This window comes from Galeopterus variegatus, unplaced genomic scaffold, assembly GCF_000696425.1.
Source record: "Galeopterus variegatus unplaced genomic scaffold, G_variegatus-3.0.2 Scaffold54, whole genome shotgun sequence".
In the NCBI taxonomy this organism is placed as follows: domain Eukaryota; kingdom Metazoa; phylum Chordata; class Mammalia; order Dermoptera; family Cynocephalidae; genus Galeopterus; species Galeopterus variegatus.
In genome coordinates this window covers 217435-234420 of record NW_007726165.1, presented here as the reverse complement: position 1 = coordinate 234420, position 16986 = coordinate 217435, and the positions used below count along the sequence as shown (strand labels likewise).

Sequence of the window (16986 nt, the reverse complement as noted above, 5' to 3'; positions counted from 1 at the left end):
TTTTTTTTTTTTTTTTTTTAAAGAAGACCGGAAGGGGGTTTTTAACCCTTGACTTGGTGTTGTCAGCACCACGCTCACCCAGTGAGCAAACCGGCCATCACTATATGGGATCCGAACCCGGGGCCTTGGTGTTATCAGCACCGCACTCTACCGAGTGAGCCACAGGCCGGCCCTGGGTTTTACTTTTCTTCTGCTTAGCAGGCTACCATGTTTTGTAGCCTTTCTTCAGACAGAATTTGTGTATCAGTTATTGTAGTCTAACAAGCCACCCCAAAACTTAGTGGCTCAAAATAACCCATTTTATTTGTTCACTATTTTGTAGATTGTTGGTTCGGTTTCTACTTGTCTCTTCTGTGCTCACTCACTTAGCTGCAATCACCTGGAGGCTAGGCTGAGGCTGGATGGAGTAGGAAATGGCCTCAGTCATATGTCTGGTATCTTAACGGGAGTAGGTTTTCTCATCATGTGGTCTTTCATTTTCAGGAGGCTAGCCTGGGCTGGTGTGTCTCAGGGTTTCAAGAGGGTGAGAGCGGAAGTCTTTCAGTGTCATTTCTGTATTATGTTGGTCGAAACAAATCACAAGACCTGTCCAGATTTAAAGGGTGGTGAAATAGACTCCACTTCTTGGTAAGAAGAGCATCAGTGTAATATTTCAAAGAGGCGTGTGCACCTTTAGCCCTCTGCAGTCTGCCACAAGCAGTTGATAAGATTTTATACTTGGGTCATCCTGATTGGATTTTAGGTGTTCACTGATAATCTAATAGATGTTATCCATCAAAACACAATGAAAACCATCCTAACAACCTGTGGGCATATTTTGTTGCTTGCCCCTGAACTACCTATAATAATGATTCAAACTAATATTAATTCAAACTAGTGATGATTCTTCCTAGAATTTCTGTTCCTACGCTTGCCCTCAGGAGCTGCTAAGAAGAAATATCTTCAAATATTTAAGATGATTAATTCTGCCTCTTTTTAAGCCCCTTCCCAATGCTGAACTTATTCTTCTTTAAACATTCTCAAAATCTGTTATGTGTTCCTCCGACATTGTTTCTCTACTGCACTGGTTATTATTCTAGCATCTCTGCAAAAATGGTGCCAGAACAATAAGATTTGATACTGTTTATTGAGTGCAGGTATATTATAGGGGCATTCATTTAGCAGTATCTCATTTGATTTCACATTAACTGTCCATAGAAGATATTATCCCCATTTTATCAGCACCGCACTCTCCCGAGTGAGCCACTGGGCCGGCCCTATCCCCATTTTATAGAAGGGGAACTAGGTTCAGAGAGGTTATATAATCTATTCAAAGTTGCATTCTAAAAGTGGTAAAGCTGGGATTCAGACATATTTTCCTTTCTTCCTATTCATATGTGTACTTTCTCTGTCTAGATACACATAAAAAATAAACATGGACTCCCCAATGAGAGTACATTTGTTTTTTCTAGACACTATACTTTAGAGAGTCTTTGGAGATGCTGAGATTATTTGTCCCTTTAGTGAGAAATGAATGAATGTCTACAACACAATGGCATAAGTCACATATGTCATGGAGCCAGTATAACGGGGGCATAAAAAACAGAGCTAACTGTTTGATGGGGAGTTGGGGAAGCCCTCAAATAGGAGGGTGAAGCTCACAAGACACAGATTTGGGAAGAAAGAGACTCTAGACAGAGGACGCTCTAAAGAATCCTTTTTAAGCAAAGCAAATGGTATAAAAAGTATAGAAGTGTGAATTTGTAGTTTACCTAAAATTTGTCTTTTGCACATCTGTTATTGCTAAGCTAAGACTTTTACATCCAGCACTAGTATAATGTTTCACCCTTGTTGATTTCCACTTAAGGTTTTAATCTCCAGATTTTAAAAATCTTTATTGCTATTCTTCCGTCTTTGTGTCTTCTGCAGATTTTAGGAAACTGCTTTGTATGTCATCTAAGTCTGTCTAAGGCAGCACTAAATAAAATGTAATATTTCATTAAAGAGTTTTTTTAAAAACTAAACTTTACATTTTTTATTTAAAAAAAATTCCTTTGACCCTCTATGAAAAAAAATTAAAAAAAAAATTTTTTTTTTAATTTTTTTTCATAGAGGGTCAAAGGAATTTTTTTTTAAAAAAAAATTCCTTTGACCCTCTATGAAAAAAAATTAAAAAAAAAATTTTTTTTTTAATTTTTTTTCATAGAGGGTCAAAGGAATTTTTTTTTAAAAAAAAATTCCTTTGACCCTCTATGAAAAAAAATTAAAAAAAAAATTTTTTTTTTAATTTTTTTTCATAGAGGGTCAAAGGAATTTTTTTTTAAAAAAAAATTCCTTTGACCCTCTATGAAAAAAAATTAAAAAAAAAATTTTTTTTTTTTTTTTTAAAGATGACCGGTAAGGGGATCTTAACCCTTGACTTGGTGCTGTCAGCACCACGCTTGGCCAGTGAGCGAACCAGCCATCCCTATATGGGATCCGAACCCACGGCCTTGGTGTTTTCACCACCGCACTCTACTGAGTGAGCCACGGACCGGCCCCCCAAAAATAATTTTTGTCTAGCTGGTATTTATGTAACATAAAGCATGTTGTCTACCATACCCATGATCTCCTAATCTCCTACTCTTATAACCCTGTCAGTGAAGGAAATTGTTAGAACAACCCATGCTGTCTTTTAGCAATAATTACTTTCTTACGTTTATAGGCCATACTTTCCATCTCTTGCATAGCATTTGCTATTTAAGTCAGGAATTATATTAGTTTTTAACCTACAGCTGCATTTCTAACTTATACTAATTATTTTTGTGGGCAGGGGAGTCTATCATGTCCCCTAGATCTTTTCTGTTGAATTGTGCTGGATCTTTCTTGTCACTTAATTCTTAACCTTCTACTAGGTTTGTTATTTGTTGTTTTGGCGGTTGGCCGGTATGGGGATCCGAACCCTTGACCTTGGTGTTACAACACCATGTTCTAACCAACTGAGCTAACCTTGGCAGTAAATAAGGTGGCAGGTTAGCTCAGTTAGTTAGAGCATAGTGCTGATAACAGCAGCATCCAGGGTTTGATCCCGGTACCAACAAGCAAAAAAATAAAAAGAAAGATGGGCAGTAAATGTAAATTATACATTGGATTTTGAAGACTTAGGGGGGAAAAAAAAGAATGTAGACTGTCTCAGTGAATTTTTGTGTTGATTACATATCGAAATGAAATTCTTTTGTGATATACTGGGCTAAAAATATATACAAAATTAATTTTGTTAGTATTTCTTTTTAAAATTTTAAATGTGACCACTAGAAAATTTGAAATTATTGGGCCAACCCCATGGCTCACTCGGGAGAGTGCGGTGCTGGGAGTGCAGTGGCGCTCCGGCCACGGGTTCGGATCCTATATAGGGATGGCCGGTGCGTTCACAGGCTAAGCGCGGTGCGGGCGACACCAAGCCAAGGGTTGCGATCCCCTTACCAGTCACAAAAAAAAAGAAAGAAAAGAAAAGAAAATTTGAAATTATCTATGTGGCTAGCATCTTTTTTCTTTTAGCACTGGTTTACAGACTAATGCATAAGATATTGAGATTTGAAGTATAATTTTCTTAAACAGTACTAGATATAGTTTAAATTATCAGAAGTATAACTCATGTACATTATGTGCTATGTACCGGCTTGGGAAACTAAATCTTATAGATATGCTTGTTTCTATAGAAAGTAGTTTAGAACTTTTATAAGATTTCTAAGTGGTACTGCAGTTTTATTTATTAATATTTAAATTTTCACTTACACATTGTAATTGTACATACTTATGGGCTACAGTATCATATTTTGGTACATATATATGTTGCATGATAATCAGGTCAGGTTTGTTAATGTATTTATCACCTCACACACTTATTATTTCTTTGTGGCGAAAACATTCAAAAGCCTTTCCGCTATATATTATGTAACATACAAAATTTAGCTGTTAACCATAGTCACCCTACTCTGCAGTTGAAGGACTGCAGTTTTAGGTGGTAAAAAATTAAATAAGACAAGACTTCTTTCAAGATTCATTCACTGATTTTATTATGCACTGTTGATAATCACCTGTTGGGTATGTCTGTTACTTCTCTCTCTCAGCTAATAAATTATTTATTCTTACATGGATTATCTTGCTTATAAGAACCAGACTATGTTCATCTTTTTCTCTCAGGCATTCCTTTCCTTAACTCTACTTTTTCTTTAAGACCTAACTCTTTTTTTTTGGCAGCTACCTGGTATGGGGATCTGAAAGACCTAACTCCTAATGTCACTGCCTCAAAAAAAATGTTTTAGTATTTCCTGATCTTTTTTTGCCCACCTCTCCTTACCTTCCTCTAAATTCTCTTAGAGGATATCTGCCTCTGTCTTATAACTACTTTTTACTATGTATTTTTAATGAGACGCATCCATAATTTCCTGTACTAAAACATCAAAAAGGATCTTTACTCTGAATTAGAGTCATATAACTTAGCATGCTTGTTATTTCTGTAGATTTCATTTATTTTCAGGTATATTAGTTTCTCTTACGGTATTTCCATAGATTTCTTTTTGTTGTTGTTATTCTATAGACACACATATGAATGAAACAATCTTCATGGAATTTCCCTGGATCATGTTTGGAGATCAGACTGCTGCAGGGATAACCTATACAGCTAGACATATTAACCAGGAAAAAAACATACTGCAATTTAAGTACTTTTAGAATGATGAGAGAAAGGGGGCCGGCCCATGGCTCACTCAGGATTGGTTACATATAACTATTGAAAAGTAGACCAAAGTATAGAGGATAGAGGAAATTTTCTCCATCTTAACATTTAGAGGAGCCATTATTAACCTTTTTGCATATGTCTAACCTTTTATATTTTAAAAATATTTTATTGTAGAATGATACATGAGCACATGCTCATTACAAAAATTGAAACAGTATAGAAATACTTAGAATCACAAAAAAAAAGTTTTCCTTTTCTTTCCTTCTCAGTCCCCTCCTTTTTCCATAGGGAACATCTGTTTATAGTATGTATAGAAATAGTCATGTGTGTGTGTGTGTGTGTGTGTGTGTGTGTGTGTGTGTGTAAAAAAAAAAAAAAAAAAAAAAAAAAAGAATGATGAGAGAAGGAAAGGTGGAGATTTCAGGAAAGGGAAAAAGTTAAAGAATAGTGACTTAATTATATTGGTTACATATAACTATTGAAAAGTAGACCAAAGTATAGAGGATAGAGGAAATTTTCTCCATCTTAACATTTAGAGGAGCCATTATTAACCTTTTTGCATATGTCTAACCTTTTATATTTTAAAAATATTTTATTGTAGAATGATACATGAGCACATGCTCATTACAAAAATTGAAACAGTATAGAAATACTTAGAATCACAAAAAAAAAGTTTTCCTTTTCTTTCCTTCTCAGTCCCCTCCTTTTTCCATAGGGAACATCTGTTTATAGTATGTATAGAAATAGTCTTGTGTGTGTGTGTGTGTGTGTGTGTGTGTATTGACCAGCATGGGATCCAAATCCCAATGTTACAAGGTGGTGCTCTAACCAACTGAGCTAACATGCCAGCCATTTTGTGATTTTATAAGTAATGTACATAGGATTTTCTCTTCAGTGATTTGAGTCTTTTCTACTCAATATGCCGTAGAAATCTTTCTATATTGTTGCTGTCTTGCATTTTAAAAGAGGCTATATAGAACTTCTGAAAGTAAATGCTCATATTAAGTAATTCCAACAGTATGGAAAGCACTGAGTAGCATGGATTCCTAGTCTTACACCCTACTTCCTAGCTGTTACTTGATTTTTGTCTAACATTCCAGAAATCTATGCTTCTATAGGTAGGTACCTTTTCTTTTTTCTTTTCTTTCTTTTTTTTCCCTGTTTCTTCTTCTTCTTTTTTTTTTTTTTGACACAAATGAGATCATTTATATACTTTCGAAAAATATAGGAAATCAAACTGGAAGTCAGTAGGTTTTTTTGCTATTAACATGTTTTAAGAACTCTCCTTAAACTTTTTAATGACTGATTTTTCATTATATGAAGTATTATAATTTTTCTCAACCTTTCTTTTATTGTTAGATGCTTATATTTCTCAGTTTTTCACTATTATGTTAAAGCCTTTTTAAAATTCATAGTTAACTGCTTGAATTGACTATTGTTTGGGCTACTTTTGAACAAAAAGCTTAAAAATTAAAAGGAAAAAAAAAAGTTGAATGCATTGTTTCAGTTCAAGGCCCAATTTCAAAACTGATGGAACTTGAAGTCCAATTTTGGCTGATGTGCCTTAAAATTACAAAATATAAAGGTCTAGTTTAAATATACTTTTTTTAGGTTTGTGTTAATTGTATAGGTTGATCAGTTACTAAACCCTTGTTTGAGTTCTATGATTCTATGTAAAATTTTGCATTAAAAACACAAAAGAAAAGCTGGTAAAGGTATCAGCTTTCAATGTAACATTTGTGAAATGATAGGTAATGGGTTTTTGTTTTTGTTTTTTGATCAGTGACTTTTTTGAGCGAACCATTCTGTGCAACAGCCTTGTGTGGAGTTGTGCTGTGACGGGTAGACCTGGACTGACATATCAGGAAGCACTTGAGTCAGAAAAAAGAGCAAGACAGAATCTTCAGAGTTTTCCAGAACCACTAATTATTCCAGTTTTATGCTTGACCAGCCTTACCCATCGTTCACGCTTACATGAAATTTGTGATGATATCTTTGCATATATCAAGGATCGATATTTTGTTCAAGAAACTGTGGAAGTCATTAAGAACACTGGTGTAAGGTAAAGTACTTTTAATTTTTCCTCTTGATAAGCATATATTCACATTGCTCAGAATTCAAAATACACAAAAGGATAACCTGAGGAAAATTTCCCTTTTACTATCCTCCAGCTACCCTGTTAACGGACAGAGAGCGAGCCCTAGTGTTACCTGTTTCTTGTATATCTTTCCAAAGTTAATTTATACATATGCCACCACACATTCTCTCCCCTTTCAACGCAGAAGGTAACATTCTATATATCATACCCTTTTTCACTTAAAATATCTTTGAGATCAGTCCATTGCTATATAACCACTTTCCTTCTCTTTAATTTACTGTATAAGTCCCATTATATGGAAGTTCCAGCCATAAGAGTAAAACCCTTAGAAAATGATATCTACTGTGTCTTCATTATGTTGCCTAATAGTCTAAATACTCTTGTATTTCTTGATGGGTTTTAATATTTCATTTAACAAAATGAGGACTGCATTTTATAAACTCCAGTAAGTTCTCTTTTCTCTCTCTCTTTTATTGTACTTTTTCACACATCTTTTTTTTTTTTTTTTTTTTTGCAGCCGGCTAGTATGGGGATCTGAACTGGTGACCTTGGTATTACCAGCACTCACACAGTTTTATTGAGATACAATTCATATACTATACAGTTCCCCTATATAAAGTATACAATTCAGTGTTCTCTTCTCCTTTAGCTAGATCTTCAAAAATAGAGTAGATTTTTCATATATGAAAATATAAAATGACATAATCTGTGGCACTAAATTAAAAATTTTCAGTGTTTTCCCTAAGTCTTAAGAATTTGTGATTGGCTAGTTATTGACATTTATTATAATAAACTTTATTTGCATTAATACTTTTTATAGCCTCTTGACTTTTGGGGGAGTCACAAAAATACAATAAACATCCATGCATTCACCACTTGGTTTTAATTAAATATCTTTACCTTTGCTTTTTGTTTATGGTTTGAGAAGTTAAAAATGTCTAGTTTTACAAAAGGCAGAGAGTGATGGTGAAATGTCTAGGGTTTGGAATTAGACTGACCTTGTTGGACAATGATATACTTTGAGGTTATTGTGAAATTAAAATGAGAGTGTGCATAAATGAGAGTACTTCAGAAAATTTGTGAAGAAATGGAATTAAAAGAATACAAATCTTTTCAAGAACTTTTGAAGACCCCTCATATGTACATGTATGTTGTACAAATTTTGAATTGCTTTATAAATAGAATATAGTAGCATTTTACTGGGGTAATAATGCTGCTCTTGACTCAAGAGGTTTTTATGGAAGTTAATATTTTTCTGCTATAATTGACTAGTTTTTCTATTGAAAATTATATTTTATAATTAAGCTTCAAAGATAACTTGCAATTTCTTCAACTTTAGGTCCTAAGTTCCAGCATATACTCTTCTCTGTTTACCTCTTTTCCTTAAATTTTAGTTAAAATAAGTTTTAAGAGATAAATCTGCCCAACTTGACTTTGGTTGGAATGGTGCCTCCGCCACCTACTTACTACCTGTATAACTTTTGGCAAATTATTTAACATCACTTATATCTCCTAGATTTCCAGGAAACGGCATGGAGAGCTACAGAGAAATGGGGAAGGGACCATTCTTATGTTGAATTAGTCGATAGAGATACTCAGGATCTGCTCACCTCAATATTCTTTTCTTATTGTCTCATTTACTTTCAGCTATCCCTCTATTTTCTTTTTGCATCTTATAAGTATAGATTAGGTGCTTTCTCCTCCCCACCAAGACTTTCTGCTTTGAAATAAGCAGTCAGCTAACAGATTTTTCTGAAAGATCTTTTGTCATTGGTATGGCAGAGTAGTAAAGAGAAATAGCTCTCTACTGTACTTGGCCAACACAGGGGAAAGAAAGCCAGCACAGTTAGGGTCTTTATCCTCCCCATCCTGATTACCACCCAGCTTGCCTGCCTAATGCTCTGACATTTGTTCTCTGCAACTTCCTTAGAGCCTAAGGAGAGGTAAGAGGATGGGTGGTCTTGTGAAAAGAACACTAAACTGGAAGTCAGGGCTATTAATTTTTTTTTTTTTTTTTTTTTTTGCGGGTACAGGGATCTGAACCCTTGACCTTGGTGTTACAAGACTGCACTCTAATCAACTGAACTAACGGGCCAGCCCGTGGGCTATTAATTCTTAAATACCTGCCAGATGCTTGTATATATATATTATATCAGTAGGTATGAGGCAAGAACTTACAAAAGAACTTTCTTTTACAAATGAGGAAATAGAGCTCCCAAGAAGTTAAGTGATTTTTTTTTTTTTGTAATTGTTCAACATATATTTATTGATATCCTGCTATATACTTGCATTGTTCTAGACACTGGAGATATAGCAGTGAACAAAACAAAGTCATGGAGCTTCCATTCCAGTCTTACAAGTACTAAATGATAGGATTTAAATTCAGATAGGGCTGACCTACAAAATAATTTCTTTCACTGTCTCCTTGGTTTTGAGTTCTGCCATTTATGATTAGCTCTGTGGCTCTGAGCAGGTAATTTAAACTCTGTGAGCTTTAGTCTGTCTTCATCTGTTAAATGAACCCCTGCCTTACAGGGTTGACTCACAAAATGAAATGACGTAATGAAGGGGAATTTTTTAAAGCTGTATTATGTAATATTACCATTTCATGTAGGTGTCTTGTTACTATTTGAAGGTCTTGACTGGGGGCCAGGCAGTTTCTTTCCTTTTCTGAGAGATGCCAATATGACATGGAGCTACAGTAGCTGCCTCTGCCACTATAACTTGAAATCAAATTTCTCTATTACAACTCTGAAAGGGAACCCTTCAGTTAACAGTTTCAGTATCTTGGAAAGTTTTTTGTTTGTTTTTTAAGACAGTCATTCCACATTTGTATGTGGTCTTCTAAAAAAAAAAAATTACAACTGAGCAAATTAGAAGGCATCAAAGTTTCAGTTAACTTTATCATTTTCTTTTTAACAAGCCTAATAATCATTGTTTAATGAAGGGTTGGGAGGATGGTGCGCTACAACTCAAATGCATGCATGATTCAGCCACATTCTCTCCCCTACCCTGGAACTGGAGAATTAAATTAGAAAAAAGGTGAAAATCTTACAACAAATAAACATTTTGGACTCATTATGTTGTGTCATCATTCAATCCAAAGGTAGAATTAGAGGATGAGAGAATCTTAAAAATTGAGTCCAAATATAATCATGCATATGGTAATTTCTTTTTAAAGTAGGCTTTGGGCAACCTGTTTTCAGACATTTTTACAAGCATCTTTTTATATATAAGAATTGTCGTACTGATATATTCTTTGAAGTAGATTTTCTTTTTATTTTTTTATTTTTTTATTTTTTATTTTAAAAAGATGACCGGTAAGGGGATCTTAACCTTTGACTTGGTGTTGTCAGCACGTGAGCTAACTGGCCATCCCTATATGGGATCCGAACCCGTGGCCTTGGTGTTATCAGCACCGCACTCTCCCGAGTGAGCCACGGGCCGGCCCCTGAAGTAGATTTTCAAAGCCAGGCTGACTTGTGGATAGGTAGCTGCATTTCTGCATCATTTCCCCATCTAACTCATTCACCAGTTCTACCATTCTTTATGTCTGGAAGGAATCCCCAAATGTGTATTGAAATTTAGATATCTTCAGAGTCTGTGAAAGTCTACATATTACAGCCACAGTAATGACTATACTGATTTCATTTGGGGGAGAGATGAGTGTGTGCAAGAAGAGCATAAATACTTGTTAGAGGAAATCTTCTAAAATTTTGCCTACTTGGAGGGTCAGCGCTATCCTTAAGGAACCTCTATAATACTGTGATACATAATCTCCCATTTAGCTAGTGTACGGACTACTTAACAGTTCAAATTCTTTGGAACACAACTTTGGACTTAAAAGTAAGTTGAAAACCCAAGCCTAAGTAGGAAAGTAACTGCCACAATGTTTGTTTATGTGCTTTATCCCTGATTAGACTGTAAAAGCTACCGAAGAGCCTATTGACATTAGTCCTATACTGAAATTAAAAGATTAATATTATAACTGTCCCAAGTTAGAATCACTAAAAGAAAATAAGGGAGCTATAAAAGATGTTCTGGGAGCTGAAAGAGTTCATAACAGATTTGAAGGAACAGGTGGCAGAAGATACTTCTAAAAGTAGGTGTACTGACAGCAGCAAAAAATGGCATCTGCTAGCAGAGGAGATGGAATAAACATTAATTACAAAAGTATGCTGGCCTGGGTCAGTATGTAACTTGGTAGCATCAGAAGACATTGCAGAACTGAAAGGAAACTGACATTTATTGAGCTCTTCCTGTGTGCTAGGCAATGTGCTAGATGCTTTTAATTTTAATTCTCATGATCATAATGGGAAACCCAGGATTTTAAAAAACATATGCTCCACTTACCAAGAATAAAGTTTATAATTTTTTTAAAAATCTGCTTTTTTCCTGTTAAAGTAAAAGATTCATATATATCACATAAAAGTGCAAAAGGTGAAGGCCTAGAGTCCATTTTCCAAATGCTCCCATTAGAGATAACTGTTAAAAATTTAGTACATAGTTCTCTTTTTTTCCCTATATTATACTAACTTCAAAAAAATAGCAAAAAGCTTTTTTACTTGGTAATAGATTGGATGTCCTCTCATATCAGAACACAAAGATGTGTACCATTTCTAATTGGTTGTGCATGGACTGATTAAACTACTGGTTCCTAAAAAGCTTACTTGGAATACTGCCTTTTTCTTTTTCTTTTTTTTTTTAAGATGACCAGTAAGGGGATCTTAACCCTTGACTTGGTGTCAGTGAACTAACTGGCCATCCCTATATGGGATCCAAACCCGTGGCCTTGGTGTTATCAGCACCACACTCTCCCGAGTGAGCCACGGGTCAGCCCAATACTGCCTTTTTCTGAGGATAGATAAAGTTATTTATTTTGCTAGCTTAGTGTGAGTTCTCTCTTTGGAAGTAATAAACTGCATTTTCTTTCAAATAATGTCTGACCTCTGGCTGACTGACAGACTCTTTCCCCAATGCAGGTTGAGCTGTAAAAGAGCAGAATTGGATCTGCACCAAGGAGTTTCAGTTCTAGCTATGTTTTCCCAAATATTATCCCAATACTATTTGGAATTAAAATTTACAGAATGTTATCTAGCCGAGAAGTGTAAGAAACTACTGTTTGATCTTATTTTTAGAACTGCCTTGTCAAGTAAAGATTACAGAATTCTTTTTTTTTTTTTTTTTAAAAGATGACTGGTAAGGGGATCTTAACCCTCGACTTGGTGTTGTCAGCACCACGCTCAGCCAGTGAGCGAACCAGCCATCCCTATATGGGATCCGAACCCGTGGCCTTGGTGTTATCAGCACCGCACTCTACCGAGTGAGCCACGGGCCGGCCCCTACAGAATTCTTTTTAATCTTATAAACTGGTATCAGCTTTGGCATCAAATGATGACTAGCCAACTAGAGCTCTTAACTATTCCACTGTTAAAAGTATTTCCCTGTGGACTGTGTTGCATTGGTGGAATGCTTTAAGCAATTTAAATTAATGAAATAAAAGAGAAAATTAGCATAAAAACCTGTAATATAGGGAGTAGGTACTCAGTATGTATAAGAATTGGAAATTAGAAAATGGATTTTTTTTATCTCCGGGCTCTTTTTTATATTACTAGCCTAAATGTTATTAATGAGTCATGATTAATTAAAATGCATTAATTTTGAGGACAAAAGGGAAATATATTGAGAAGATAAGATAAAAATAAAAGATACAGAGGAACAAATACAATTATTTTGATTTAAACATATGTACATGCTTAGATGCCAATGACTGGATCCAGGTAAGATTAATCAAGTAGTTTTTGGGAAAACGTTGACTAGAAATTTGAAGGAGAAAAAATATATAGATTAGCAGAAAGGATTACAGGAGGGAAGCTTCTTATTGGATCAAAGGTAATATAGAATTTTTAGCAACATGTATTACTTAAATTTATTATAATTCTTTTTCAGAAAGAAGGCTTTCATTTGGTCAGTTTACACTGACCTTTTAAGGTCAAAATTCCTAGCTTTAGGCCAAAGAAAGTCCTAAGAAACACCCCAAAGTGGTTGTTTTCAATCTTTAGTTCCTGATGACCCTAACATGTCGATTGTATAATTTTTAATTTTTAAAAAAGAAGCTATTTGGGATAGCTGTTCTTTAAAATTCTAAGTTAGATTGGAACCCCCTTCTTTATTGGGTTCACTGTATGTACCTGAGGTCTAGATTTACAACCTTATTGGCTCATGGATTGTCACTGTGAGTTGAGCAGTTAAAACTTAAAACTCTTATTTAACTTAATAATATAAATTAGGAGGCCCTTCCTGGGAAATGCTTTTATACTCTAAAAATCCCTAAATGGTCACAATAATAAATGAAGATAGAAAATGAATGTTTTTCGGCCGGCCTGGTGGCACCCTGCGCTGGTGCGCCGCTTGGGAAGCGCGGAGGCGCTCCCGCCGAGGGTTCGGATCCCACATACAGACCAGTTCCCGCTCACTGGCTGAGCGAGGCGCGGGGGCGGCGCCGAGGGCTGCGCTGCCGTCGCCGGTCCCGGTCCGGTGGGGGGGGGACACTGAGGGTTGCGATCCGTTGCCGGACACGGAAAAAAGAAAAATAAAAAAATAATATAAAAAAAAAGAAAATGAATGTTTTTCGGCCGGCCTGGTGGCACCCTGCGCTGGTGCGCCGCTTGGGAAGCGCGGAGGCGCTCCCGCCGAGGGTTCGGATCCCACATACAGACCAGTTCCCGCTCACTGGCTGAGCGAGGCGCGGGGGCGGCGCCGAGGGCTGCGCTGCCGTCGCCGGTCCCGGTCCGGTGGGGGGGGGACACTGAGGGTTGCGATCCGTTGCCGGACACGGAAAAAAGAAAAATAAAAAAATAATATAAAAAAAAAGAAAATGAATGTTTTTCGGCCGGCCTGGTGGCACCCTGCGCTGGTGCGCCGCTTGGGAAGCGCGGAGGCGCTCCCGCCGAGGGTTCGGATCCCACATACAGACCAGTTCCCGCTCACTGGCTGAGCGAGGCGCGGGGGCGGCGCCGAGGGCTGCGCTGCCGTCGCCGGTCCCGGTCCGGTGCGGGGGCGACACTGAGGGTTGCGATCCGTTGCCGGACACGGAAAAAAGAAAAATAAAAAAATAATAAAAAAAAAAAAGAAAATGAATGTTTTTCTAAACATGTTTAATTCAGATAGCATATAAAGCTGTGTTGTAAATGTTTCTGCATGAACTCAACTGCTTAATGATTCACCAAACAGTTCAGTGAAGTTTATTTATTTATTTATTTTTTTAAGAAGATGACCGGTAAGGGGATCTTAATCCTTGGCTTGGTGTTGTCAGCACCACACTCTCTCGAGTGAGCCACAGGCCGTGTTATCAGCACCACACTCTCCCGAGTGAGCCACGGGCCAGCCCTCAGTTCAGTGAAGTTTAGACTGCTCATAAAAATTTATTTTCTTCAGTGTTTTAAGGGTTTTCAAATTGCTGTGGCCATTAAGAGCATCTGTCTAATGCCTCTCAAGAAAGTCTTTGAGTGGTAAATACTGGGGGTGGGTGGGTGTGGTTGTTTTCTATGGCAATTTATTTATTGATCCTTTGCAGTAATGCCAAGTGCACTTAGTTGAGTCTCCACCAGGACTTACAGCCATTACTGTGGGGGGTCTTGTTTATAGTAAGAAAGATGATAAAAATGGGGAGTAGAGAGTAATTTGAGGTCCATCTCTTTCTTTCTTTTTTTTGTCTTTTGTCTTTTTCCGTGTCTGGCAACGGATCGCAACCCTCGGTGTTGCTCCCGCGCCTCGCTCAGCCAGTGAGCGGGAACCGGTCTGTATGTGGGATCCGAACCCTCGGGCGGGAGCGCCGCCACGGTTCCCAAACAGCGCACTTATCCAGTGCGCCACTGGGCCGGCACGAGGTCCATCTCTTTCTAATATGAAAGGAAATACAATATTTGTTTGCATCATTTTGTGTCTGAATGGATCAACAGCAGAAACAGGTGAAATAGAATAGTTGTAGTTCCAAAGTTCTTTGTTCTTTTTTTTTTTTTTTTTTTTTTTAAAGATGACCGGTAAGGGGATCTTAACCCTTGACTTGGTGTTGTCAGCACCACGCTCAGCCAGTGAGCGAACCGGCCATCCCTATGTGGGATCTGAACCTGGGGCCTTGGTGTTATTAGCACCACACTCTACCGAGTGAGCCACGGGCCGGCCCAAAGTTCTTTGTTCTTGATAGCAGGAGAATATTCTAGACTCATTTTTTAAAAGAGGGGAGACTATACAGCTATTTCTGACCTGAAATTCCTGCAGGGAATTAAAGAGAAGTTCATATCTACATGGCTATTATACAGTTTCAGGTCTGACAAATTAGAGGGTCTTTTGATTAAAATATCTCTCCCACATCTTTTTCTGCCTCCATCATAGTCTCTTTCATTTGACCAATATATAAGATCATAGTTGTTTTTTTTTTTCCTTTTTGTCTTTTTTCGTGACCGGTAACGGGATCGCAACCCTCGGTGTCCCACCCACACTGCGCTCAACCATTGAGTGGTCCGGTCTCTATATGGGATCCGAACCCTTGGCGGGAGTGCCGCCGTGCTCCCAAGCGCCGCACTCAACCGAGTGCGCCACCGGGCCGGCCCTAAGATCATAGTTTTTAATGAACTATTTTCCTCATAGATACTTGGAATTATTCTGAGGACAAGGTAAAACTATAGTTTGTTAGTTTCCCATGCTGCCTTAGAGGCAAATAGTATTGCAAATAAGTGGAATTCATTTGATCTGTGGTTCTGAATTACTGTTTTAAAAAATCTGGTTATCTTTCTTTCTTAGACAAATTCATAGGCTATTCAAAGATAAAAGTTAAAAGAGAACTAAGAGAAATAATAGCAGCTAAAATAATTTCCAATAAAAGGAGAAGAAAGAGTGGTAAAAATATAAAAACACATGAAACTACTCATCACTAAGGGCTGGGCAAAATCCTTTGTTTAAATTAAAAACATAGGCTATGAATATTTCTGAGCAGGGACTGGCACACTTATTTTTTTTAAATAAAGGTCCAGATAGTAAATATTATAGGCTTTGTGGTCCATGTGGTCTTTGTCAACTACCCAACTCTGCTATTATAGTGCAAAAGCAGCCATAGTCAATATATAAATGAATGAGCATGGCTTTATTACAGTAATACTTTATTTTATTTGTGGCAGCTGGCCAATAACAGGGCCAATAATACCTTATTAATGAACTCTAAAATTTGAATTTCAGGGCTGGCCCGTGGCTCACTTGGGAGAGAGTGGTGCTTATAACACCAAGGCCATGGGTTTGGATCCCTATATAGGGATGGCTGGTTAGCTTACTTGGGAGAGCCTGGTGTTGACAACACCAAGTCAAGGGTTAAGATCCCCTACCAGTCATCTTTTTTTGTTGTTGTTGTTGTTGTTGTTGTTGTTTTAAAAAGATGACCGGTAAGGGGATCTTAACCCTTGACTTGGTGTTGTCAGCACCACGCTCAGCCAGCGAGCTAACCGGCCATCCCTATATGGGATCCGAACCCGTGGCCTTGGTGTTATCAGCACCGCACTCTCCCGAGTGAGCCACGGGCCAGCCCACTGGTCATCCTTTAAAAAATAAAAATAAATAAGTAAAATAAAATAAAATTTGAATTTAATATTATTTTTGCATATCACAAAATATTCTTCTGATTTTTATTTTGAACCATTTAAAAATGTATAAACCATTCTTAGCTGGCAGGCTGTACAAAAACAGGTGGCAAGTTAGATTTGGCCATGGGCCATAGTGTACTCACTCCTGGTACAGAGGAAAGGGTTAAATAAGTATTGTAGGATAAAACCATCAGAGATCCCCTTTATACCTAGAACCTCAGAATATGGCATGCAAAGGTGGCTTGGTGTGGTGGAAAAAGCCTTTGGAGACAAACTGACTTACCGTTTGTTTTTTTTTCCCAAACCTTTAGAAAATTTATTTTCTCTACTCTGTTTCTATGATATTTTTTTAATTTTAAATTTTTATTTATTATTAGCATATTCATTCTTACAAATTGTGATATTTCTTTATGCCCTTTGCCCAACCTATCACTTCCCAAACATTCTCCCTCTTTCCCCCACATCTCTAGTATCTTTAGGTTTGTTCTCTCCTTCTGAAAGTTCAACATATTATTGTCATCTTTTCTTTCTTTCCTTCATTTTTTTTCTTCCCTCCC

General features: G+C 37.0%; 1 protein-coding gene across 1 annotated transcript in view; it reads left to right on the top strand.

The window, feature by feature from the left end:
• Positions 1-16986, top strand: part of BAZ1A (bromodomain adjacent to zinc finger domain, 1A) — a 104451-nt gene that overhangs the window by 9645 nt on the left and 77820 nt on the right. Inside the window, 1 exon segment of the mRNA XM_008574020.1 lies at positions 6483-6761. Coding sequence (XP_008572242.1) covers positions 6483-6761 — 279 coding nt within the window.